Raw genomic sequence first — 25,137 nt, 5'->3', positions numbered from 1 at the left:
CCGTCTGCTGTCTTCTCGCCTACAAAAACCCCCTAGTTCATCTGGAAGCCAAAAGGGATCTCCGATTCTCTACCAACTTGCTATCATCTGACTCGGCCTCTCAATCCAATTTTGAAATCTCAATAAATATAATGACGAGCCGACCTTCATCTCCCAGTCCGTAATTATCTTCCAACACCACAATGATGAAATCCAACATTCGCTTTCTTATTCTGTCGGATACCCACGACTCTGCCTTCCCATCAGAGCTCCCTCCCGCAGATGTCGTCATCCACTGCGGAGATCTCACTATGATCGGTGGCATGTCGAACTACAAAGCTGCGATCGAAAGCCTTTCAGATTGTGACGCTGAACTCAAGCTCGTGATACCCGGAAACCACGATGTATCTCTCGATCCCACGTGGTGGGCCAACAATGCAGATGAAGACGACGACCTCGAGGAGCCAAAGAAAGCGATCAATTTGTTCAACCAATCCGAAATTAACCTCTTGAGCGAAGGATACCATTCATTCACTCTTCAGGACGGGCGTTCCTTCACTCTATATGCCTCGCCATACACACCCGAGTTCCATGGATATGCGTTCTCATACGGTCCGCACGAAGACAGATTCAACCCGGCCGACACAGCACTCTCAGACCTAGACCAAAATGTGGCCCGCGGTCCGATGCCAATCTCCTCGGAAGTCGATATCTTGATTACACACGGACCGCCACAGGTCCCATGCGAAGACTACCGCCTCGATCTCGACGGCAAAGGCGCCCATTGCGGCTGCCCAAAGTTATGGCAAGCGGTTCAACGCATTCGCCCACGACTCCACTGCTTCGGCCACCTCCACGAAGGCTACGGATCCCAAGTGGTCGAATGGCGTGCTAACGGGACAAAAAGCGTTGCAGATCCAGTCGTCAAGGAGGGGAACATCATCATGGCGCCAGAGAGGGAGTCATGCAAGACGTTGCTCGTCAATGCAGCAATCATGGATCACCACGGTGACAACAACGTGCCCTGGTTGGTAGACTACTAGACATGCGGTGGCCTTGGTTTTTTCTGTGTGGTCTGCAAAGACAAGCAGCTTCAGAAATAACTGGGGGAGGCAAGCAAAGGATGCTAATGCAGTTTATGGTCTCTGGGATTATCTCACTTAGACTACGTATGAAGAAACGACTCATTTCGACATCGAAAATTCTAGCCTTGCTGAATACTAGCTCATGGATGATTCACGTGGACTTTCTGACTACCAAGACCGTGATTGATAACCGACAAGTGTTGAGAGTTGTTCGGTGTTTAGGTTTGAGTCATCCGAACACTTCTAGGGTGGTTCTTGGGTGGTGTTCAGTAACCAGACGAAGTTGATCTGGCCGTTCGGGGCCCTGAGCTGAAAGAACGACTTGCCATGTTTATCACTAACGGCGTGAACTCGTAGGATGAGATCTATTCCATAAATGGCTTGAGTCGTCACAGAAATGTAAGATTTCAACCTGAACAAGGGCGTTCTCTTTCGTCTATTCTCATCTAGGCATACTGCGCTGTCATTGTGGACACAGCATGCATTTGCCGGGAACCTCTGTTCATGCGCAAGCCTCCGGTGGCCGGCCACTTCACCCCCTGAGATCGCAGCAAGCAACTCCAAAGGAAAATGCGCAGGGGCTGCTTCTTATTACAGACCTCACTCATTGTCCCCAACATCTGCTCAGCCATCAAGTTTGTCCCGTACTCACACCGACGAAAATTAGAGTCATGTTTTTGCTTTTGGTCAAGCAAACTTCAGTAGGCATGTGTTAGTTCGATCAGCAGACATCAGGGGAAGCTGATGATTGGTCTCACATAGATTTAGAGCCTGACAGATTCATCAAAGGAAAGCTTAACACATGTATCAAATATCAAGTGATTGACAGAAATTTCTGCGTGATCTGTAGAAGGCTAGAGCCCCTTGGATAGGGTCTGGTGACTGATGTAACATGGATTTGCAATCAACCCAAAATTCAGACATCAAGCTGTCAACGTCGACCAGCTAGCGCATGATGACTCACAGGAATGCCTTCCTAGATGACCAGAACAGACGCAACACCACGTCCAAGAAGATGCCGCCGCTTGCTTTAGAGTCAACGCCTACAGACGAGAGGCAGCTGGCAGCCAGCATTCTCACCCGAACCCCTTTCAAAATTTCCATAGTCATCTGAAGTTTACGATGGTATCCAGACATGAGAATTGCTGAGAGGCGCATTTAGGAAATCTTGATGTGATACAGATGAGGTAAAAGCATATACACCCTATACAGGCCTGAGAAACTTAGGACCAAGGGCGCAATCATGGTCCCTTTATTCAATATTAAGACAGCCACGCCGTGAGAATCTGCCAGAAGTTGTGGAAAGGCTTCAAACTGCATTCCAGGCAGCTGTACTTTGAATAGGAGAGAATTTGAGAAATCTGAAAAACTTGATACAGCTAGCCACTTTCCCGGCGCCGCAAGGCCTAGACTGCATCCAACAAGATAGGTAGAAGGCCGTCCGATGAAATTTGGCCCGTCATTTTCAAATATTTCATCCCTCTTCATACTACCTCCGTCACGCACGGGTTATCCTCGTATCCAAAAATCAGACCACTTACACGGGATTTAAAACCCCAGATCCCGGAGTAAACCACCCGAAGGTCAAGATCGAACCCCTTGGCCCAGCACGTCAACATACCAAACAAAGTAAAACGCCACAGCATGCCGAGGCCTACTTACCTTTTGCGGCTGATGCATGCAGTATGGTAAGAAAGGGAAATGGTCCACGGCAATGGCACGTTGAAACGGCTGACAAGTTTCGTTTCCCAATCATCAATCATCAGGGTTGGTCCGGTTGGTGGTCCAGACCGTTACACCAAAGGGAGGAAGTTGATTGGAACTAAGCGGCTTTGTATGATTGGCTCTAGTTACGCCCATCTCACCTCCGAAGACGTGCATGATACTGCATGCTTGCTTTGTGTACGAGGCTAGTCTGGTTTTTGACTGGAGTCCTCCCTTTTGTTTTCCCCCTATGGGTATGTTACCCGTATTTATTCGCTCTAGCCGAGAATTTAGGCTCTATGACCGTCGGATGATATGGGAAACCCCCAAAGCAGGTCGGAGAATCGCATGTTCTCCAATTGGGTTTTTCTTCTTTCTTCAGGCTTGATGGAGACGTCGATGGTTAAATTATCATGAATTTCCAGACCCTGGATCGATGGCTTGCCATAGTCTCATATCTGGAAGAATGAGAATCTGCATGACGGCAAGACTTAAATTCCTTACATGCAGAACCAGAAGAGAGTTCGGGGTCGCATTGAGACATACTGATACGAGTAACAGACTAGAGGAAGCATCACAAACTCGGAGGGTCGCTAGCAAGTCATCCGAAGCGCCAAAAGATCAAGAGTTGCCCACAGGTGTGTATCCATGATATAAGATCTAGAGCGGTTTATGCAGTCTGACTTTGATACGGCCGTGTGACAAGCGACCTGCATATGACCTGGTCTATCCTCGTGTTGTCTTTTTCGAGCAACTTCCTTTCGATGCAAAAGTTGTACAGCAGATGTCAAAGTGGAGGTCCTCTACAATGGTCCTCTCGAGTCCTGACTCCGGAGAGAAAGGTTTGGACTACCTACCTTGGCGCAACCCAGAGGCAGGCGGCCAGCATTCAAAATGTGAAACTTGATCCAATCGCATGCTTCTCTGCCGGAACTCCATGGTTTTCTGCTTGCCGAATAAACCAGTTGATGGCGAAGCATCCCCAAGACGTTACACAACATGCCTCTGATTAGACGAAAACGGCCCTCTTCACTATGATCGAATACCAAACGTCCACACCACGTTTACACGTGCAGGTGCAGAACGGAAGACGGTATGTTTCCGATACCTTTCTACTAATAGGTACCCAGGCGTTTGGGGAGGTAGGCAGTGACAATACACGATTTATGGCGAGTGACTGACACCTGTCTCGTAAACTGTCACCGAGAGACCCGTATGGCTTGGAAAATGCCATCCTCATTTAGGCTAGACGATCAGGTCATCGATGAATCTTTCATCATTAGGGTATCTATCTCTTTGCTTTTTTCTTGCTTATTATTTCGTAACGGATTACCTATCTTTTGTTTCTTTGAACTAGGTTATCGCACTCTCTGAACCCTTACGTGGCTAGCGGAAGACTTGGGAGAAGTCCGTTGGAAGACCCAGATGGCAATAGGTACCGAGGTAAGCAGGCAAGACACAAGCCATCAATTTCCAGGGCCGAAATGTGTTTTGATGATACGGAGGGATATTGACTGTATGTGACAAAGGGGATGCTGTACCATAGTACCGAATCTCCCCCTTCCTCAACACTGCTATTCGCATGGGTGGAATTCTTAGCCACACAGAACGCACAGAAATTGTTTTGTGAGTTCGAGCAAGCAGATTTGCCCTCACAAATCCAAGAAGGGAGTGAAAGAGGCCAGCAAGAGATTACCACGGAGATTTCTCCGGCTCTCCAGGGGCAAAACCAGCTGGGCTATCCAGCCAGCCTCAAACACAAGACACTTGAGTGATCACCCAAGACCCACCCCCCACGAGCTTGTTTTTGGGTGGGACAGAAAAAGGGCAGCAACCGGCGGGCTGGTATTCGGAGTGAATCTGCGGCTGGGTACGTTTTCTTGGCTGGAACATGCTCACCCCTTTTATTGATGAGAGCCTGAGAGGTACAAGAACCCCGAACAGACCTGAACTAAGTAGGTAGAGAGAGGGATTTCGACATTGCTACTTTCAAGGAGCTGACCCCGGCCCGAGGCCCACTACATAAGCATTTTGTAATCCTCCATCACATCTCAGAAAACCATCGCCAGTATGCTACATCAGCGCCAAGACGATGAACGACGGCAAAGGTTCTGTGTCTTAGTCTATCCAATCTTGTTCCCTCTGATCGGCATCGAATTTTCCAATAAACCGGTTCTCTTGGTTTTGCCGCCTTTTTTTTTTTCTGTCGCGCTCTCTCTACCTGCAGTACGAGCCCCCTGACCATATCCAGCACTCCAACATAACCCCGGCCTCAGAAAAACTACAAGAAGCAACAGTGAGAAACAAATCCTCCGCCCCGAATCAGAAAAAAAGAACAAGAAGAAAAGGTCTAGACCGGTCCGACAAGAAAAAGGGCTGGGCCCAGGCCGCTGCAAGTTCCCGTGGAAGGCGGTTCGCATACATCTGTAAGTGCCTTTGTGCGTGTAAGTGTGTGTCTGCGTGTCTGCATATGTGTGTGTGTGTGTGTGTAACAACCCAGAAACTCACACCACCTCCGTCACATGGACCGCAATCTCGCCCACACTTAGCCGCACCCTGCAGGAAGCAGCCTCCCCCCCTCCACTGCCTCCAGGTTGGCCCCCCTCCCTTGTAACGAAACCATTCTTTTCTTCCTTGTGCCCTGCCCCCTCCCCATCCCCATGCCTTTGCAGGATGTAGAAAAAAAAACTTAACAGTAGCACAGTATAGACACGATGCCCAGCCGTGGGGTTTACCGGATTACGGTGGTTTGTTCATTGCAATGAACCGTTTGCTGCGGTCGCCTTGCCTCTCATCGCCTGCTGTTGATCACCTAGAATCCCGTTTAATTAATACGCTAGGTTATCCACGCTTGTCTGTTCAATCGGTAAGAAATCCCACTTCCAGAAATTTGAGACCAGACTAGCCTCGAAACTTCATCGTTCTTCCCGCTAACCGCAAGTCACAAAACCATAGTTCGTACCAGCGCAAGTCTCACGTATCAATCTACCTTGTACGAAGTTCACAAACGGAAACTTCCCGTTCTGGTTCCATGTCAAATTTCCTTCATTCGAGCAACATGCCAAGACCTGGCGCTACCCTTTCACCCACCTGCTTACCTTGCTCTAGGTTCGTTTCCCTGAATCCCCATCCTTTCTCGAAGAGTCTTGGTCTCGTCTCATCTCGTCTGGTCGGGTTCCGGCTCGCAGCCAAACGAGTAAACCTACCTTACCTTAGCGGCCAAAGGCAATTCAACGTCAGCAAAGCATCACCTTCGTGGGAAAGTCTGGGCTCGTCATGGACCCCGTCGTGGGCTGGTTCTGGCCAGGACTCTCCCATCAACGGGCCTCGGACGCTCGAAAAAGCACAAGCCCGCTTACACAAACAAGAGGTCCAGTCTGGCCCATGCTGCCGGCCAGCCAGCGAGCGCCAGCCCCCCCCCCCTCCCGTCCCATCCCATCCCATCCCATCTTGCCGTCCAAGTTACGATGGGCTGGATGGTACGGATAGAACCTGCAGGAGACATAAACTCTCGTAGCTTCCCACATCAGACGCATCGCTTTATCTCGCACACCTACCTTTTTTCCCCTTCTGTTTCCTCTTTTCAACCTTCCATCGACGTCAAACCCCAGAAGACGATCACTGGTCGATGATCCTTTTCCCCGCCGCCCCCAACGTCCGCCGATCTCCCGGGTCATCTCTCCAGATGTCTTCCCTCTTTTGTGCTGAGATCCACCATGGAATCGCCTTCTCCCACGCGTCATCTCTTCAGAAGTTCAGAGTCATGATGCGAGGTTGATGGAACATCACAGTGGACAAATCGACAACCCCCCCGTGGAGCTCAGAGAACCCCATCCCAACCAGCCCTACGAACCGACGACTTCCACCATCAATGACCACCACCACCACTACCCCCGGCCGAATCTCCGGAAACCCGCCCACCCCAAAAAACCACATAAGAAAGAGGAGCAAAGAACCCCAACGGTCACAGTGTGGGCCAGCCAGAAAGGCGCAGCAGCAGCATCGGACAGCGGTAACCCTTCAGACGAAACTCATCTAGGCCCCCTCGGTCCCTCGTGGATAGTGGATTCGCGGGAATACGCAGTGCTATTGCGGCGGATACGCAGACAAAAAAAAAAGGTTCCAGACCGTTCCGGACCTCCTTGGCAGGGACCCCAGCACATCAGACCACCCGGGCGCCACACGGCTGGGCCTAGACCTCGCCCATCGACCATCCCATCCCGTCTGCCCCCCTTCCCCCCCAACCCATGCGGGGTGTACCGCCGTACCGTCCCGTAACTGCAACACCACACACAGACACCACCATCCCCAAGCTTCCCGCCTGCAAACTGCAAACTGCGCGCCTATCCCGTACCCGTACCCGCATGGATCGGGGGGGTCCTGCACCCTTAAGATCTGGCGTGAACCTGAGCCTGGGCTCCGTCTCTGGCCAAGAGTTTTCAGTCTTGGTACCCCGTAGAGGCAGCAGCACCCTCTATACAGTGGAGGCTTACGGAAGGATCAAGCATCTTGCTTATCCATAGGGCACTGTGTTCGCCGCAGCAGGTCCGAGTATCCCGTGCTGCTGCTGTCACCAAAAGCATGACGTCCCGCAACTTTTCGACTCGTCCTTGTTCATTCAGCATCACTTTCAAAAAGTCCTTTCTCAAGTATGAGCAAAACAGCAAGGTATATCTATGAAGATGGGTAACATATACCCCGTGTAGCTGACAGCAGATACCTGTTCAAATTCGCCTTCAACCACCTGCGGTTCAGAAATGCGAACCATGATACTCCACCAACTCCGATCACCAAATCTCTCTTCTCAAGGTCGGATAGTTGTCACCGATTCCGCCCCATTCGTCCAACCCATGCCGATACCCAATTGGCGACATGTCCTTTCTTGGGACATCATCAGTCGCTCTTCCTGAGGGGTATATGTTCGGAATGCAATATCGACTGCTTTGCAACCGTCCTACTCTTTCTGAGACAAGACAGTTGTCGTGGGCCAATCCCCGAGCATTCAAAGACGACAATGAGAAATTCACGCGCAAGGGAGGCTGGCGTTCTTCCTCTTCAACTTCATACGATGTTCAGCACCTGCTCGAGGACACCCCGTCATCACACCGTTGTGCACGATGGAAGGAAAGACTGCTTAGTGGCACCCACAAATCCCGTCTAGGCGTATCCACCTTGCGGTCCGTATAACCTTTGGCGCTTCTCCGGTCGGTCATCGCCGACAATATGATCCGGCACACGCATTTGTTGCATCCCAGGAGGCATGTTATGGAACGTCGGTCGCTGAGCGGACGTTGGCGTCATCACCATTTGCGCCGTGTTTGCCATCGGGTAGCCTGTCTCGATGTTTGCCACGTTCGGTGATGGCTGATGCATCTGTGCAGGCGAATGCCACGACGCGGTTGTCGCTGGTGACTGGCCAGGCGTGGAGTCGAACTTGACTTGGGGGTTTATCGGTGGCGCCGTCATGTTGTTGGCGTGAAGCTGAGCAGCGCCGTGGCCTACGGCGAGCTCGTCTGGTGGCGCGTTCTTGAGGAGGTGCGGCACATGCTTTCGGAGAATGCGCAGCATGCCTTCCTTGGTAAATGGTTTGGCCAACACATCGTTCAAGCCTGATGAACGCAAAGATTAGTATATGTCGTTGGCGTGTGCAAGTGCTATTTATAACAACTTACTCCAGTTGAAGTAGTGGCTGATGTCTTCGGGGCGGATATTCGAGGTCATGGCGACAACAGGGACGTCGGGGTGAACCTCGCGGATGAGCTGTGTTGCGGAGACACCATCCATCTGCGGCATGACAATGTCCATGAAGATGAGATCGAAATGACCAGATGGAACCTCTTTGCATCTGTTGACGGCGTCGATACCATTTTCCTATCACGAATCAGTATCCCAAACCATGGGTACCACCGCCAGGACTGGCCGGCAAAGCAAAGGTAAGAGACTCACGGCAAGCTCGACAATGCACTCCATCTGTGTCAGGAATTTGGAACCGATCCTCGAACACGTCCTGTCATCCTCGACCAAGTATACTCGCGGTTTCTTGTTGCCCCACAGACCCTTATCGTTCGTCGACGGCGGCCGTGCTGGCGCAGCAGCGGCAGGAGCTGGCGTTGCCGGCCCGGGTTCCGGCTTAACGACGGGTGGAGCCTGGAAGTCGTTCATTGGCAAAGAATTCAGCGTGTATGGGATATTGTTGAAGTGATCCTGGGACAATGGGTCGATGCCTACGTTCTCACCTACAGGATAGACGAGGTGGCGCATGTTCATGTGCTCAGGAAGCATAGGTGGCATTCCAGCATTGCCAGGCTGGAACATGAGAGACGATGCGGAATCAGGCGGAGAGCTTTGCGCGTATATGCCGTTGAGCCTCTCGAGCTCTCGATCGTAACCGCTGTTGGTTGTTACGCTGGAAAGAAGCTCTCTCGCGCGTCGAAGCTCGGGGGGCTGATCGTCCATGGCACCTCCGTTCATCTGCGGGTTTTGTCCAGGGTACCGTTGTCCCCTCATCCTGTCTTCGGCATGCGACATGAAGTTGAGCATCTCGTGTTGCGATTGTCGCTGGGCGTCGATGATCTTGTGCATGGTGTGGACTTCATGGACAAGCGTCTTGTTGGTCCGCGCCATCTCGGCAACTTGTTCTTGCAGTGCCTGCACCTGCTGTTGTTGCGCAAATAGCGTCTCTTGGAGCAGATTGATGGACTGGTTAGTAGTGAACTGGTCCTCCGTCTGCTGTGTTTTCCTTTGAGCTGGAGCCTTTCGTCTGATATTATCCAGATTGTCTTTTCTATCAGCACGGAAAGCCGAGTGCTTGAACTCCCACGCCTGCCTGCGGTGTCAGCGATATAGGGTCGGCCTACGGTGTTTCGTCCCTTACCTGCTTCCCATAAGGCGATTCGTTGTTTTCGTCGTTGCGACGTAGCTTGTGGAAGTCATACTTGTTTAGCTGTCGGACGAAGCTTGAGAAGTTGCTGTGCTTGAAGTGCTTTGGGAGGATGTCATTGGTGAATTTGTCAGTCTAGCAGTAGCATGTCAGCTTCCGATGCTTTATTTCACCGCGATGTTTCAAGCTCAGCGCACCTCCAGAATGACGAAAGTGTCACCCTCGTTTCCCCATCTAACAATGTTCGCATAGGCTGGGTCCTCCAACATTCTATCGCAACTGTTAGCAGGCAGTGAATAGCCAATATCGAGGGGTATTCGAACTTGTAGAGTTTGCGAACCTGTGCACAGAAAGTCAGTAAAATATTTACAGCATTTCGATGGAGCTCAAACATGGCTTGCGGGCTTACAAAATCGCTCGAGTTGCTGCCACCACCTTGGGCGGCGACATTATCGGGCTCGGGCATGATGGGCGCCGAGATCGAGGAAGAGAGATTGATAGACGATGCGCGCCTGTTGCGTCAATCGGGGCGATGTAGACGACGATGAGTAGGTCGTTGAGTCGTTCGATGGGCGATCTCGACAGGACTACAGGTCGGTTCAAAGCGGTTTCCAAGTTGCTGAACAGGCCAACCGTTGCTTCAGAAAGAATTCTTCGTGTACAAGTCGTTGCAGAACGGATTGAGAGTCTAGACGAGTCCAAGGATTTGGAATAGGAGCGGGCGTGAGGTGAGAATAGGCCAATCTCCACCGAAGCTTTCGTAGCAATGTGAGGGTATCCGGATGCGGTCGCCTGAGGGAATGGGGGCTAAAGTAGATAGTAAGGGACCTAAGACAGCAGAGCGTCCTCGAGGAGGATATGCGGCCGAAGTGTATCCAAAAGGCTTTGTTCGGTATGGTGCGCTGGAATCGAGGGAGGGCGCAGTCGTGAGAGACGTTGGAACGGGTCGCCGGCCTCGATTGAGCAGAGGTTGAGGTTTCGCAGAGTCGAAAAGACGAGATCTAGGAAACTGGGAACTGGCGCAGGGCACCAGATGGATGGATGGATGGATGGCAGGCCCCGACGTGGAGCAGGACCTGGCTGGTGCGTCTTTGGTGCTCGTTCTGGTTTTTTGGCGCTGCTGGTACTTCGTACTGCTGGTTCGTACTCGACTGGGACCCGGCCGGCGAGGGAGAGGGAGGTACGGGGACGGACGGGGGTGTGGGAAGGGGGCAAGGATGAGGGGGTGTGGACGTGTGGTGGACTTGGGTGCGGCGACAGGGAATGGGGGTGAGCTGGATATGCTTGGTTTCTGACTGCTCTGCTTGCCCTGCTTCTGCGTCTGTCGCCTGCGGCCTGCGTGTGTGCGTGTGTGCGTCTGGGGGTCCGAAAGTGGGAGAGATTCAGATGGGAAGAGTCGACTCAGTCGAGAGGTGCAGCGCCGCGGCCACGGTGGGATGGTATTGGGATGCGCGGTGCAGCACCGCACTGGTGCTGGCCTGACGTGCGAGCGAGATTGCGGTGGTGGTGTTGGGTGTCCACGAGTGATTAGCGCGCTGCCTCATATGCAAGTCGCTGTTCAAAGGGACGAATAGGTTATCCGGTATGGATTGCTATGTGGTGCTGGCGTTCGCGCTCGTGCTGCCGCTGCCACTGCCGCCGCCGTCTTCGATGGCTTGTACCCTTCTTTTCCTATTTCAACCAGCTACCTTATCGCAAGTTAGAAACCCAGAGCGCCATGGGAAAGAGGAAAGACTCGGCTTGAACTGTACAAAGAAGCACTCACTCACTGGGAGGGCGGCTCGATAAGATCACGGCGATGAGAGATGCGAGTGAGGTGATGCCTTAAACAAGAGAAAGCCGCGGGAGCAGACTGACAGGGGTAGCCTGAGGTACTAAGGTAGTGTTGAGATTGAGCCTGGCAGGATCCGATATTGAGGTTGATGAAAAAGGGAAACTTTGGCCTGTGCTAATCCTTCCAACGTCCGCGCACGAAGTATCAGAGAGAGACGGCGCCGACTCCTCAGTGCCAAAGAGAGTGTTCTGTTCCTGATCTGTCTGTTGATTCTTCTCGAGTCTGAGTTTCTGAGTCCTGGGAATGGTGGATGATACCCTCGAGCCAAATGGGTCGAACTGGAGATGTTGGGTGGAGAGAAGAGGCGAGCACGAGGACGGTGACCATGTGCCTGTGTCCACTGCCCGTACCTTACGGATACCTCGTTCGAGTCGTTCCAGTGGGTATGGGTACCGTAAAAAGAACGGGAACAAGCGGACGAGTTGTCTCAATCTCAATCGGCTGGTCCTGCTGCATTTCCTGCGCGGCGCGGAAGGGAAGGAAACGCGGGTGCGGTGCGGGCGGCAGGTTCCAGGAGCAGAAAAGCGACCTGGGCCGTGGGGCGGCGGGCAACGGACGGGGGAGAAGCCTGACGCCTGAAGCCCCCGAATCTTGAATCTCAAAGGCTGAAGCAGCGCGTGGGAAGCGGGAAATGTGAATGTGATTTTAGTGCCGTATTGCTGTGTATGCGAATTTGCGACCCAGGAAACCTCATTAAACACGGTAAAAGGACCTTTCGGAGGGGAGAGGGGGGCGGGGGGGGCAACTGGCAATCTGGCAGCCCTGGACTGTCAATGGACCCCGGCCCTGGTCGACGAGTCGCGAATTGTCGAATTCGAGGTCCCAGTTCGCGCAGCTCGTGGCCCTTGTGCCAACTGCGGTTGCATTGGAAGTGGTTAAGCTGCGATGGGGACAAGAGACATGCGAATCGTGGATCAGCCCTTGTTCACAGTGTAACAGTGTGTCCTTTTTCTCCTCTCGTGGGATTCGTCCATTTCGGGTCCACAGCCGACCCCACACCAGGGACGTCTCCAGTTGCTGCCGGCTGCGCGGGCCCACTGATGATCCGTGTCGGAAACAATGACCTCATACTGTCCTCAGAACATGGCAAGACGTCTGACGGTGTGATCAGTACGTAGCTACGTACCTCGACAAGCCCTGCATGCACGCTTTTTTCCCAACCCGGGAGTACCTCGGTACACTAACAGAACAGGCACCACCACCACCACCACCACTACCTCAACTTGCCCTTCTCGTCGCCCGATGGTTCATCAAGCCAATTTCAACATGCAGACGACCTCAGTGCTCACAAACAGGTGGTCCAAAGATAGCTACGGCTCGCCACCGACCAGACCGAACATTTCGACAGCATCCCTAAAGGCTCCAATAAGTATACCGTCCTTGCCACCTGTCCCCTATGTGCCTCAGGTTGGCATAGGGTACTAACTACCAACTTCAACCTCATCTACCGTCTCCACCACACTCTCACCATCCGCGTCTCTCTGACCGTGTCGTGTGTTGCACCTGTCAGGACTTCCCCGGTTCGACTAGCCGACAAAATTCGGGCTAATAGGCGACATGCAACCCAGACAAGCCAGATTCCGACACTCAATCTTCTCGATAGATCAAAATCATCGGAGCTAAGAGCAAGTCTACCACAGCAGAGTCACTCGTCCCAACTTGCGAGGTACGGTACACGCGCCTTACGTAGACGACATGCACTCACAGAGCTTGTCAGTGCACTTTGCAAAGTCATCTGGCCAAGGTTTGGTCTGACCTGCTGGTCTATGCAAGCACTGGCAAGCTGCCTACGCGGGGAACTAACTTTTACCACGGGCTGATAATTCGTTAGTAGGGGAATGGCATCCTAGCTCTGAACTGCTGCTCTGGACCCTTGCTCTTTGTGTCGTGTTGACCTGAAAACACCTCGCACCCTGACTCTCCAACTCCTGGTCTGAACCCACAAGGCGATCCAGATGAATACCTACCTAGCGTGTGAAGACACAGATGCTCGCACGCACACAGTGGTCATCCTTCACACCACGAATAGGGAGTCCGAGACAATAAGTTAGTTCAGATGGGCACACGGCATTGTGCTTTCCAACCGTACCTTGCGGTGCATTCCCCTCCATCTGGCCCATGCAAGGGGTCCCAGCGAAGGACGTGTCGGCCGATTGGACTGCTCAGTCCCCGGAATACTTCAGCGTGCGGACACAAATAATTGAATTAGCTCAGCGGTCCCAGGCCGATTCCGAAACGGACAGCATTCCATCCGGCGCCAAGATCGGCAAACCAAGAAGTTGGACGGAGCCACGGCGTCGCCAAGGGTTCAACATCGCCAAACGGACAACTAGGATGCTGTCAAAGCATGCGGCCGGCGGAGGTGACGCAGCTCGCGCCGAACTTGCCCTTCTCAGGTTGCCAACTAAAATTAAGGTACACGAAGCTTTCAATCAACCTTGAAGTTATCATCATCAACATCATCATCATGGACGTCCGAGCGGCAACATGGCCAAACATGGCACACTTGCTGATGGAGGCTGAAGTTAGCAGACAACTCCAAGCCAGCCTGTCCCATCTACACAGCGACGCTAGCCCCATTATGACGCAACTGAGGGGACGCTGCCAGTTCTGCACGGGTCACACCATCCACACCGTGACCTTGGCGCCCAGGACCAGGATCCATGAGATCTCCCGACCGATGGGATAGGGAAAATGATGAGGCGGGACGGTAAGATTTTTCACAGCGTCAGGTGAGGGAGGTCACCGTCAAACCCCTTGGCCCAATCCACTGTCCGCCACTGGTGCTGGGGGGGTTGGCCCCAATTGGCGAAACCATCCGGATTCCTACCACGACGCAGGATGCAAATTGCAGAGCAGTATCCAGGGGACCAGCAGCACGTTTTGACGGCACGACGGCTACCCGCTTCACCGTAAATACCTACTCTATTCGAACACTGTGCAGCCAACCACAGAGTCGGATATTTCCCGGCTGCCTCTCACTCTTGCCGTACGGTACCGCACTTCTGGCTGAAGGGTCTCAGACCGAGCAGTGCGAGCCTGAGATCCTCCTCTCCTTGTCAGACGTCTCCATTCGTTGGATGCCTGCGGCGGGGATTACGAGCAGGGGATCGACATTGGCGTTTCCGAAAACATTTTACACCCGCCGGATCCGAAGTCGAACACACACCCGTTACAGCCGCCCTGTCAGTTGCTGGTTGGTGATCGCGTCTCGAGGCGCAGAGAGCCGCTGGCGCGGTGAGCCTCCAACCGCATCCGATGTTTCTGAAGATGCAGATGCCGTTAAGCCGAGGACACCAGCAACGTTCCCGCAGTGACCAGCAGATTCAATGTTTTCTGATGAAATGTAATACTGTTACAAGGTGAGATGACTCTAGGACATCCAAGATGGGCTTGGATCCATCTAATCAGATTACCTTTCCACGCCTTCGTCCAAAACCGGCTCAATTCTTGAACAAGAAGTCAGCAATGGGCTCAGACAACATGTTTCTAGAGACACCGGACGGCACATGCTGGACAAGTCCTCTTCCCCTCAAGGGATCATCAAGCGGCCCTCAGGATTATTGATCTGAATCCCTCTCCAGTCGATCATCCCATCTGCCAGACCCAAGTGCCTGGGACGATATCGAATCAGGCTATATCGCCGAGCTCTACGAGTGCAGGGAGATTGGGTTCAAAGACATCGTGGCCGAGCATTCCACGGCGGGGGACCAGGCGCCGAGACACAATGTCTCGAGCTAGAGGGCGGGCGAGCGCCCGGCTCCGCGTTGTTGATGGCTTTTGCTCCCGTCCTGCCAGCCGGACGTAGCGCCGTAGACCAGCAGGTGCCGGCCATGGCCTCCTCCCTTGAACCCTTTATAGCCCTATCGCGTGGCATGTGTGGCATATATCGCCCGCATGGAAGTCCACCAATCATCTATGATCCTTCTTCCAGATTGGCCTGTTTTTTTCGAGACAGTGATTGACTGGACAACTTGAATACTGAAGACCCTTTTTGATTCCACATCACTGGCATGGAGGCGACTTTCGCACGTCGGCATCGTGTCGAGAATTACCTGGCGATCGCCAGCTGAGATACGTATTCTTCACGCTCCTGTCAATTACACAGAAAGGAGATCCCTTTGAAACGTAATCCAGACCTGTCTGAGGTGAGCTTGAAGCACTGCGGGTGTTCTCATTTCGAAATAGCTGGGAAAATTCCGCAAACCAACCAGCCAATGAGATTCCACTTCGGGCGAGATGCCGCTCCAAGGTTTGAAATCATCAAGAACTTGAATCTATTGGTTGTTTGATATCCTAGTTCTGGAGGCTCTGCTATTTGACGGGCGTAGCCGGCCAAATCATCTCGTCGCTGGAGAGCCTCCAGATGCTTACTGGAGGGATAGAGCATCCGGCGAGGGACACCTGATGTCCGAAGATCTGCCAACGAGGTCATTATCACTCGAGGCTGAGATTTTCCGGCACGGGGCTACCGAGTCCATATGGTGGGGAACCAAGAGCCTGCAATTTCGCCGACTGAACGGGATCACGCTTAGAGTTCAAGATGAATCACAACAATGATTTCAAACTTCATCATCCCCTCTACCGGACCCTCGTGCTGAGGATGTTGAAATGTTTGCTCTCTGTGGCGTTGATAGCTTTCCCCTGTGTAAGCAAAGGCAGCGATATCTAAGTGAGAGCGACAGTCATGTTCTCCAGGTAAAGTAGGCTTGCAAGTACAGGCCACAACTTGGCCCTGCTTTATGAGCACGAGAAGCCAGCGGCTGATCATATCTAGTAGCGTATGCAGCAGACTAGCTTGCGGGATTCGAGATTTTCGGATAGCTTCACGGCCAACTTTTATGGGACGAGGAGAGCGCGACGAAGCAAGTCGAATAGAGGATACTTCTGACGCCGGTGCTGACCATGATTGCTCCTGGCCCTCCGTGTTACACGGCTATTGGTGGATTCTTGTCACCGACATGGAGTTCTTGCTGCTTGAGCGAGCTCTACCGGCGTACCTCCTCACTTTCTCGTCATCATATTGATGAGACTTCAAGCCTCCCATCTGGACCTCCATTTTACTTCTCAAGTCTACGGTAAAACGAGCGTGCCTTCCAGTAGACTCTGAACACATATGAAAATGATGTTGTATTCCGTGGCCACTGGCCTCCACCAGAAATCTCTTTCGAGCTGCCAGCATCCTTCCCAGTCACCAAGTCTCACGCTCATCCTTCCTGTGTTTGTTCACGAAGGGATGAAAGCGATGGATCATGAAACCCGTACGAGGCAATTTTGCAACGGCAGCTTCTCGTCAAAGTCATGCACCGATGATATCCTAATAAGAAAACGGTTTCTTTTGCACCGTAGATGTTACGAATTCTCCATCGAAGGAGGCACCAAAACTCAAGAGATCCTACGGGATGAGGTATGGGGCCTCATGCATTCTCTTCGGCATCTGCAGCATTGATATTGCCCACGAATGGATTGAAGAAATTCCGTCATCTGGAACCACGTTGCACTGCTGATCATGGAACGAACTACCACGGGGGCGCCTCGACCGAGTGAGCACCTCGTGGTCGAGTATACATGGGGTTGACCTTCAGTGCTAGATCCGATACTGTGCGATGTATTCCCGCAACCACCTGTGAGGCTTTCCCAGAGATGGCGATCCAATTAAGAAAGTGCTTGGTGTCAGGGCCTCTGGTTCAGTCTTTCATGAATTTGTAGTGAACTATTACGATGAAGTCAGTCGATAAGTGAGGGTCATTAGAATTATACGTTTAAGTGAGAGGATAGCCTGGACCGGTGCCTCGTACAATTCGCCGTGGACTCTCACTCCATATGAGGAAGCAGTCGATTAGCGGAACGGGAGTTAGCCTGATGGGTATTGCCAACCCTGTTTCGGATCTCAAAATCCTGTGGGAGCCGTCAATGAGGATGAGTTTGCGGCAATCTGAGATCTATCCTGCCGAGTGAAAATCAGAGGCTCAGATAAGGAAGCAAAGAGGGATCGGATCAGGCGGAAAGAGCCAGAAAACCGGACGGTTCACGGATGGCATTGCTCTGGTAGGTGGTCTTTTACGTCAACTATTGCCATGGTGTATAGCGCCTGAATGAGTTTATGATAGACGAACGATGGGCATCATCTGAAACGGGACCATTGAATTTTGAGCTAGAAATATAGGGAAATAATACAATCCGACTCAGAATGTGAGGAACGTTGCATTAACTATGTCCCTTCGAGGAGTTAGAGTAGTAGAGCACGGAGTAGGGTAGACGGAAGGAAGGAGGTGAAGTCGAGATGGTTCCGCTAATGACTAAGCCATTCAGCAGGGGACGGGGCCCATCCCAGCTCTTTACGCGAGAAAACGCGTCCCTGACGCGCCCCTGTCCAGCAACGCCCGCCCGCAAAGTTGCCCCGGCAAATTGCCCACCAAGACAAAGTGACCGATACCAGCAGAGCGATACTTGAAGTTGTCACCTTCAATCATCCACCCTCACAGACATAGCGATGCCTCATTCCGTGTCACCAGAAGCAAACTCACCTCAGACCACCGCCATGACTGACGACGCAATGGTCGATTCCACCGTTCCCGAAGATGTCGCCCAGGTAACGGATGGCGACGTAGCGATGGAGGAGGCCGAGGCGCCTGCGCCTGCGCCGGCCGCCGAAGAGAAGAGCGAGGTCAAGCTGGACGACCTGTTTGCAGACGCCGACTCAGACGATGAATTCCCCAGTTCAAGACCACAAGACGCTCCCTCATCGAGTCCAGATGGGGTCTTGACACCCCCTTCTCCAACGTGGGTTATCCGACATGGAATGGAGGGGCAATTGCTAATACCAGGTGTAGAGATGTTGCAGACCTCAAGGCTTCAGATCCTGAGGTGATGCGCAGTTTTTATCAGCGTCTATTCCCTTGGAGATACCTCTTCCAATGGCTGAATCACAGCCCATCACCGACCAACGACTTTGGCCATAGAGAATTCGCTTTCACGCTGCAGAACGACGCATACCTACGATACCAGTCCTTTGCGAGCCACGATCTGTGAGTCTACTATGACCTTTTTACTTCACTCCTGGGAGTACGACAGAAACTAACCCCTCACACCCCAGCCTGCGAAAAGACGTTCTTCGCCTCATGCCCTCCCGTTTCGAGATCGGTCCCGTCTACACCACGAACCCGCGCGACCGCAAGACCCTCCGTAACGCCAGCGCATTCAAGCCGCTCGCCAAGGAGCTGTGCTTCGATATCGATTTGACAGATTACGACGACATCAGAACGTGTTGTGACAAGGCGAATATCTGCAATAAGTGTTGGCAGTTCATCACGATGGCGATCAAGGTCGTCGACGTTGCGCTGCGGGACGACTTTGGATTCAAGCACATAATGTGGGTGTACTCTGGTCGAAGAGGTGCCCACGCGTGGGTTTGCGACAAGAAGGCGCGCACGATGGGCGACCAGATGCGTAGGTCTATCGCGGGGTACTTGGAGGTTCTCAAGGGTGGCGCGCAGAGCGGGAAGAAGGTCAACCTGTGGCGACCGCTGCATCCTCACGTTTCGTAAGTGATGTTTGCACAACTGAGCAAGGCGTTGGAATAACTAACATGGCCGTAGACGGAGTCTGGATACCCTCAAATCACACTTCCAAGAAGATGTCCTCGAGGCTCAAGACCCCTGGGCCTCCAACGAGCGCGCGGAGCGTCTGCTCCAGCTCCTCCCGGACAAGGACCTCAACGAATCCCTTCGCAAGAAGTGGGACGCGGCGCCGGGTCGGTCATCCATTGCCAAGTGGGCCGACATCGACACCGTGGCCAAGAGCGGCGCGAGCAAGAAGCTCGATGCCAAGGCGCTGCTGGAGGCCAAGCAGGATATTGTGCTCGAGTACACGTACCCGCGCCTCGATATCGAGGTCAGCAAGAAGCTGAACCATTTGCTCAAATCGCCCTTTGTTGTCCACCCCGGCACCGGCAGGGTGTGCGTGCCGATCGACACCAAGAGGCTCGAGGACTTTGACCCGCTGGCCGTGCCGACAGTGCAGAGCCTGCTGGCGGAGATTGATGCGTGGAAGGGCGGCGGCGAGGACGCCGAGGGGGCCGGGTCGCAGCAGAAGAGCGTGCAGGATTGGGAGAAGACGAGCTTGAAGCCGTACGTGGAGCAGTTCCGGTCGTTTGTGATTGGCTTGATGAAGGATGAGAGGGACGTCAAGGTCAAGAGGGAAAGGGAGGAGGACAGCATGGAATTTTGAAAGCAAATCGACACGACTCTTGTATGATTGGGGGCCTTTTGGTTAATGGGTTGGTGTTTGTGGTCTGTTTTGTCCCTTTGATTCCAGACAACAAAGGGAGGGGGTATTCTATCAACTTTTGAAATCGCCTGCCATGCCTGGCTATGATGTACTCACTTCCGTCTTGCCACTCTCCTGAGCCGCCTCCGTTGATTCAGGTGCCGCCACGGTCTCCGTGATGGTCTGGTTCTCATCCACATCCTCATCATTCTCTTCCTCAAACCTGCTATCCTCAACATTATCACCCTCGCCCTCGCCCTCCTCCTGAGCAGCCGGCGTACCACTGGCACTGCCCGCGCCCTCCTCCTTCAGCTTCGCCTCCTTGCGCTTGGGGATGATCTTAAGGAACGCCTCGGCCCAGCTGCCCGTCTCGAGCCAGTTGAGCATAATCTCCACAACGTGGTTCGTCGCGAGGACCCTCCGGCTCGACAGATTCATGTATTCCCCGATGGGCAACTTGGCCGTCCGGATGCCCATCTCGCGCGCGCGGCGGTGGCACAGGCCCTTTTCCCTGTTCCTGTCCACGAGGCCGCCAATGACATAGCTCGTGTTGGGCTCGAGGCGGTCGAGGGTGTTGACCGAGTCGGAGGAGAGGTAGACAATGCTCTTGAGCTCGTCCGCGGGTTCGGGTTCGGGATCCGGGTTCGGCGAGTCGTGGATGACGTCTCTAAACACGGCGGGCTTCTTCGCGGGCGTGCCGTCCTCCTCGGTGGGATTCAGCACGTCAATGATCTTTCCGCCGCGCGGGCCCTTCATCAGCTCGTCCGCGTCCTTGGCCGCCGCGACAAAGTCACCCTCGACGAGCTTCACGCCCTTCCAGTGCACGTGCTGGCTGCCCAGCGTACCCTCGAAGCGCTCCCTGAGCTGGCCCCCGTACGAGCTGACGTACAGGTGCGCGCGGTACCGCGACTGGCGGTTGTCCGAGTAGGAGCGGGTGATCTGGCTCGCGAGCGAGACCTGCTCCTTTTCGAGCATGTACTTTTCGAACGCGCAGTCGAGGATCAGGGTGATGGGCACCTGCGTCGGGGGCACGCGGGGCACCTTGCGGCGCGGCGGGATGGTGACGGTGGACGGGTCGATACCTTTTGCTTCGGCTTCGGCCACGGCGGCGGCGAGCTCTTCGCGGCGGGCGACTTGTCTGTCGTGGCGCTTGTCTTTGCGTTTGCGCTTGCGGTCTTCGCGGCCGTCTTCCCACGCGGCTTTGCGCTTCATCTTGCGGAGCTGGTTCTTTGAGATTTTGGGTTCTTCGGAGGCGACGCCGTCGCCGTCTGCGGCTGGACCGGATGATTCCACGTCGGCTTCCTCGCCTTCCTTTTCCTCAGCGGCTTGCGCTCCTCCTTCTGCCGTGGCGATCGACGGTGCTGCTGCTGCGGGACCCTCTGCGACACCACCATTGGGGGCTGAAGATGCGACGGCGGTAGTTTCTGGAGTGGTTTCGGACATCTCGAGGTCCTTTGCTGGCTGATTGACGGGTTCTGCTGCGGATGTGTCCATTGCTGCGGTGGTCGAGCTGGACGTCGATGCAAACTTTAGGTAGCGAAGTGGGGGACTTTTGCGAAATTTTGGCGATGACCACCTGCGATGGTCGTTGCCCAGCTGGTGGTGTGCGGAAAGGTTGGAGAAATACGCTAAACCGTTTGGAGCGTAATGCGGGGCAGTTGTTGGAGCTTTGCAGCTCTCCCTTGCAACGGCACCGGCGCGACAGAGAACTCGCGTTCTGAGCTGCAGTTCTCTCAAGTTCCTGAACAGCATCAACGCGGGGGCTGGGTTCCGAATGATGAGTGGACAGTTATATCTATGAGAGCGTGGATAGTGTGTTTGGCAAGGTGTGAGATCAGATGTCGAAAATGACCGGCTGGTTTGCTGTTCCGTAGCCAGAGCCAAAGTCTTGATACGCAGATTACCAGAATTGTAGCTAGTCACCTACAACGGCGTTTTGCTGTGAAAGTGAGCAAACTTCTAAAAAGCGTCAACTATGGACTGATGAGATTGAAATTTTGAGCCGTAAGTAAGCTCGCTGAATTGCATTCACAGTCTCAGCATCTTCGGCAGTGGTGGCTAGCACGGAGTAATTGAGGTGCGAATACCTAGTTAGTTAGTCCCGGCAGATTGGAGGGCGGTCAGCACTTTTGGCACCGAAATTGAACTAGCGCCAGCGCGTCGCGTCTCCCGCCAGGTAGATTTCCAGACGCGCCACACTCGGAAACCACTTTAACTTCGCTCACTCGGGAGAAGCACAGCACCTGGTGTCACGCACGGTTTACACCACCTACATTGTCCAACTTGATTTTGCTTTCCGTTTTACCGTTCGCTATTCAATCCTTTACGATACCCTCCTCACCATGTCTTCCCGGCCGGAATTGAAGGTTTGTTTTCCAATCAATACCGACTAGACGCCTCGCTGATACGTCATTGCCATAGGTCGACGATGAACACGGCTTCATTCGCTTCTTCAAGTCGCTCCCGGCCGTCCACGAGGATACAGTTCGCATATTCGACCGAGGCGACTGGTACACATCACATGGCGAAGATGCCAACTTCATTGCCCGCACAGTACGTCTGGTCCTACATCACCTATTCACCACCATGAGCTGAGCGGTCTGACAATTCCCAGGTCTACAAGACAACGTCCGTCGTAAGGACACTCGGCCGAGATGAGAAGACGGGGCTCGCCTCAGTGACAATGACCGTCACGGTATTTCGACAATTCCTCCGAGAAGCACTGTTCAAGCTCGGCAAGAGAATCGAGATATGGGAGAGCACCGGCGGTCGCATGAACTGGAAAGTTGTCAAGCAAGCTTCGCCTGGCAACCTGCAGGATGTGGAGGAGGACCTCGGTGGCCAAATTGAAGCAGCACCGATGATGCTTGCCGTCAAGATCTCAACAAAAGCCTCGGAGGCCCGGAGTGTGGGCGTCTGCTTCGCCGATGCCAGTGTGCGAGAATTGGGTGTCAGCGAGTTCCTTGACAACGACCTTTTCTCCAACTTCGAGGCCCTCCTCATTCAGCTCGGTGTCAGGGAGTGTCTTGTTCAGACAGACAAGGCGGATAAGAACAAGGATCCCGACCTGACAAAGCTCAAGCAGATCATCGTCAACTGCGGCGTAGCCGTCTCGGAGCGGTCTGCCAGCGAGTTCGGTACCAAGGATATCGAGCAGGACCTGGCACGTCTTTTGAAGGACGAACGCGCCACCACTCTCCTCCCACAAACCGACCTCAAGTTGGCCATGGGCTCGGCCGCGGCGCTTATCAAGTACCTCGGCGTTCTCCACGATTCGTCCAACTTTGGGCAGTACCAGCTGTACCAGCATGACCTCTCACAGTTCATGAAGCTGGATGCGGCGGCGCTTAAGGCTCTCAACTTGATGCCCGGCGCCCGCGACGGTGCCAAGTCTATGAGTTTGTACGGTCTGCTGAACCACTGCAAGACACCTGTCGGTAGCAGACTGCTGTCGCAATGGCTCAAGCAACCACTCATGAACAAAGAGGAAATCGAGAAGCGCCAACAGCTTGTTGAGGCATTCGTCAATGATACTGAGCTGCGGCAGACTATGCAAGAGGAGCACCTTCGCTCAGTCCCGGATCTATACCGCCTCGCCAAGCGGTTCCAAAGGGGCAAGGCAAACCTCGAGGACGTTGTTCGTGCGTATCAGGTCATCATTCGTCTGCCCGGGTTCTTGGGAACCCTGGAGGGCGTCATGGACGAAGCCTACAGAGACCCTCTCGATGAAGCATACACCACCCCTCTCCGTGAGCTATCCAATAGTCTTGCAAAGCTCTCGGAGATGGTTGAAACCACGGTTGACTTGGACGCGCTCGACAATCATGAGTACATCATTAAGCCAGAGTTCGACGACAGCTTGAGGATCATCAGAAAGAAGCTCGACAAGCTCAAGAGGGATATTGAGCAGCAATTTTCGGATGCCGCTCGCGACCTGAAGCAGGAAGTCGGCAAGAAGATCTTCCTCGAGAACCACAAAGTCCATGGCTACTGCATGAGACTCACGAGACAAGAAGCCGGCGCAATCCGTAATAAGTCGGGCTACCAGGAATGCTCAACGCAGAAGAACGGTGTATACTTCACGACGAAGACCCTACAAAGTCTCCGCCGCGAGTTCGATCAGCTGTCGCAGAACTACAACAGAACCCAGAGCAGTTTGGTCAACGAGGTCGTCGGCGTAGCTGCGTCGTACTGCCCAGTCTTGGAGAGACTCGCTGGTGTCCTGGCACACCTGGACGTCATCGTTTCCCTCGCACACTGCTCGGTCCATGCACCTTCGGAATACGTCCGACCCAAGATTCACAAGCGGGGTGAAGGCCAGACAATCCTGAAGGAGGCTCGACACCCATGTCTGGAAATGCAAGACGACGTGCAGTTCATCACGAACGACGTCTCTTTGACTCGCGACAAGTCTTCATTCCTCATCATCACTGGCCCCAACATGGGCGGAAAGTCAACATACATTCGTCAGATTGGCGTCATCGCCCTCATGGCCCAGATTGGCTGCTTCGTTCCCTGCAGTGAGGCCGAGCTAACCATCTTCGACTCCATCCTGGCGCGTGTCGGAGCCAGCGACTCTCAGCTCAAGGGCGTGTCAACCTTCATGGCGGAAATGCTCGAGACGGCCAACATTCTCAAATCGGCCACGGCCGAATCGCTCATCATCATTGACGAGCTTGGTCGCGGCACATCAACATACGACGGCTTCGGCCTCGCGTGGGCCATTTCCGAACACATTGTCAAGGAGATTGGCTGCTTCGCCATGTTCGCGACGCATTTTCACGAGCTGACGGCCCTGGCGGACGACCATCCGCAGGTGCACAACCTGCACGTCACCGCGCACATTGGCGGCGGCGGCGGCGAAAACAGCAAGCGCGAGGTGACGTTGCTGTACAAGGTCGACGACGGCGTGTGCGATCAGAGCTTCGGTATCCACGTGGCAGAGCTGGTCCGCTTCCCCGACAAGGTCGTGCGGATGGCGAAGCGCAAGGCTGACGAGCTGGAGGACTTTACGTCCAAGCACGAGGACCTGGGTCTCAAGTACAGCAAGACCGATATCGAGGAGGGCAGCGCGCTGCTCAAGGAGGTGCTGCTCAAGTGGAAGGAAGAGGTCGCCGCTGGGCAGATGAGTAAGGAAGAGATGGTTTCTAAGCTCAAGGGGCTCGTCATGGCGGACGAGAAGTTGCTTGCGAACCCCTTTTTCCAGTCTGTCAAGACTTTGTGAGGGCAACCCCAATGATGGCTGCCCTCGTTTGATAACTTTGCGCAAGGCGTTGGGGGTCTAGGTCACTGGTGTACAATATTACGATCAATATGCTGGCTTTTGAAGAAGAATGGCTTTTATTAAGGACGGCAGAACTACAATAGGAGGCATGTAGCAAAACAAC

The 25,137-nt window shown here is 53.6% G+C and overlaps 9 protein-coding genes across 9 annotated transcripts; 6 read left to right on the top strand and 3 right to left on the bottom strand.

The window, feature by feature from the left end:
- Nucleotides 1–182: 182 nt before the first annotated feature.
- Nucleotides 183–1,022, top strand: CLUP02_06440 (uncharacterized protein; the record flags this gene model as incomplete). Its single annotated transcript, XM_049285439.1, has 1 exon — nucleotides 183–1,022. The coding sequence occupies one exon, from the start codon at nucleotides 183–185 to the stop codon at nucleotides 1,020–1,022; it is 840 nt and encodes a 279-aa protein (XP_049142582.1).
- Nucleotides 1,023–3,571: 2,549 nt separating this feature from the next.
- CLUP02_06439 (uncharacterized protein) lies at nucleotides 3,572–3,769 on the bottom strand (the record flags this gene model as incomplete). Its single annotated transcript, XM_049285438.1, has 1 exon — nucleotides 3,572–3,769. The coding sequence occupies one exon, from the start codon at nucleotides 3,767–3,769 to the stop codon at nucleotides 3,572–3,574; it is 198 nt and encodes a 65-aa protein (XP_049142581.1).
- A 1,069-nt stretch (nucleotides 3,770–4,838) lies between these two features.
- CLUP02_06438 (uncharacterized protein) lies at nucleotides 4,839–7,786 on the top strand (the record flags this gene model as incomplete). Its single annotated transcript, XM_049285437.1, has 12 exons — nucleotides 4,839–4,940; nucleotides 4,996–5,064; nucleotides 5,123–5,212; nucleotides 5,269–5,378; nucleotides 5,448–5,571; nucleotides 5,674–6,247; nucleotides 6,380–6,506; nucleotides 6,560–6,990; nucleotides 7,065–7,249; nucleotides 7,311–7,417; nucleotides 7,485–7,687; nucleotides 7,746–7,786. The coding sequence occupies 12 exons, from the start codon at nucleotides 4,839–4,841 to the stop codon at nucleotides 7,784–7,786; spliced, it is 2,163 nt and encodes a 720-aa protein (XP_049142580.1).
- Nucleotides 7,787–7,925: 139 nt separating this feature from the next.
- Nucleotides 7,926–10,114, bottom strand: CLUP02_06437 (HSF-type DNA-binding protein; the record flags this gene model as incomplete). Its single annotated transcript, XM_049285436.1, has 7 exons — nucleotides 7,926–8,377; nucleotides 8,441–8,639; nucleotides 8,715–9,590; nucleotides 9,643–9,783; nucleotides 9,846–9,918; nucleotides 9,972–9,988; nucleotides 10,058–10,114. The coding sequence occupies 7 exons, from the start codon at nucleotides 10,112–10,114 to the stop codon at nucleotides 7,926–7,928; spliced, it is 1,815 nt and encodes a 604-aa protein (XP_049142579.1).
- Nucleotides 10,115–12,623: 2,509 nt separating this feature from the next.
- On the top strand, nucleotides 12,624–15,223 carry CLUP02_06436 (uncharacterized protein; the record flags this gene model as incomplete). The annotated part of the gene is made up of 12 exons (XM_049285435.1): nucleotides 12,624–12,763; nucleotides 12,831–12,974; nucleotides 13,056–13,148; nucleotides 13,214–13,308; nucleotides 13,487–13,528; nucleotides 13,608–13,844; nucleotides 13,927–14,117; nucleotides 14,209–14,394; nucleotides 14,437–14,795; nucleotides 14,860–14,943; nucleotides 14,976–15,002; nucleotides 15,067–15,223. The coding sequence occupies 12 exons, from the start codon at nucleotides 12,624–12,626 to the stop codon at nucleotides 15,221–15,223; spliced, it is 1,755 nt and encodes a 584-aa protein (XP_049142578.1).
- A 1,375-nt stretch (nucleotides 15,224–16,598) lies between these two features.
- CLUP02_06435 (uncharacterized protein) lies at nucleotides 16,599–17,440 on the top strand (the record flags this gene model as incomplete). Its single annotated transcript, XM_049285434.1, has 5 exons — nucleotides 16,599–16,780; nucleotides 16,832–16,889; nucleotides 16,955–17,025; nucleotides 17,074–17,187; nucleotides 17,311–17,440. 5 exons carry the CDS (start codon nucleotides 16,599–16,601, stop codon nucleotides 17,438–17,440), a joined length of 555 nt encoding a protein of 184 aa, XP_049142577.1.
- A 583-nt stretch (nucleotides 17,441–18,023) lies between these two features.
- On the top strand, nucleotides 18,024–19,711 carry CLUP02_06434 (eukaryotic and archaeal DNA primase small subunit; the record flags this gene model as incomplete). Its single annotated transcript, XM_049285433.1, has 4 exons — nucleotides 18,024–18,265; nucleotides 18,316–18,510; nucleotides 18,579–19,025; nucleotides 19,081–19,711. 4 exons carry the CDS (start codon nucleotides 18,024–18,026, stop codon nucleotides 19,709–19,711), a joined length of 1,515 nt encoding a protein of 504 aa, XP_049142576.1.
- A 141-nt stretch (nucleotides 19,712–19,852) lies between these two features.
- Nucleotides 19,853–21,244, bottom strand: CLUP02_06433 (uncharacterized protein; the record flags this gene model as incomplete). Its single annotated transcript, XM_049285432.1, has 1 exon — nucleotides 19,853–21,244. One exon carries the CDS (start codon nucleotides 21,242–21,244, stop codon nucleotides 19,853–19,855), a length of 1,392 nt encoding a protein of 463 aa, XP_049142575.1.
- Nucleotides 21,245–22,092: 848 nt separating this feature from the next.
- CLUP02_06432 (DNA mismatch repair protein msh-2) lies at nucleotides 22,093–24,974 on the top strand (the record flags this gene model as incomplete). Its single annotated transcript, XM_049285431.1, has 3 exons — nucleotides 22,093–22,116; nucleotides 22,172–22,303; nucleotides 22,365–24,974. The coding sequence occupies 3 exons, from the start codon at nucleotides 22,093–22,095 to the stop codon at nucleotides 24,972–24,974; spliced, it is 2,766 nt and encodes a 921-aa protein (XP_049142574.1).
- Nucleotides 24,975–25,137: the final 163 nt, after the last annotated feature.

This window comes from Colletotrichum lupini, chromosome 3, assembly GCF_023278565.1.
Source record: "Colletotrichum lupini chromosome 3, complete sequence".
Lineage (NCBI taxonomy): Eukaryota > Fungi > Ascomycota > Sordariomycetes > Glomerellales > Glomerellaceae > Colletotrichum > Colletotrichum lupini.
This window is presented reverse-complemented; position numbering and strand designations above follow the sequence as displayed.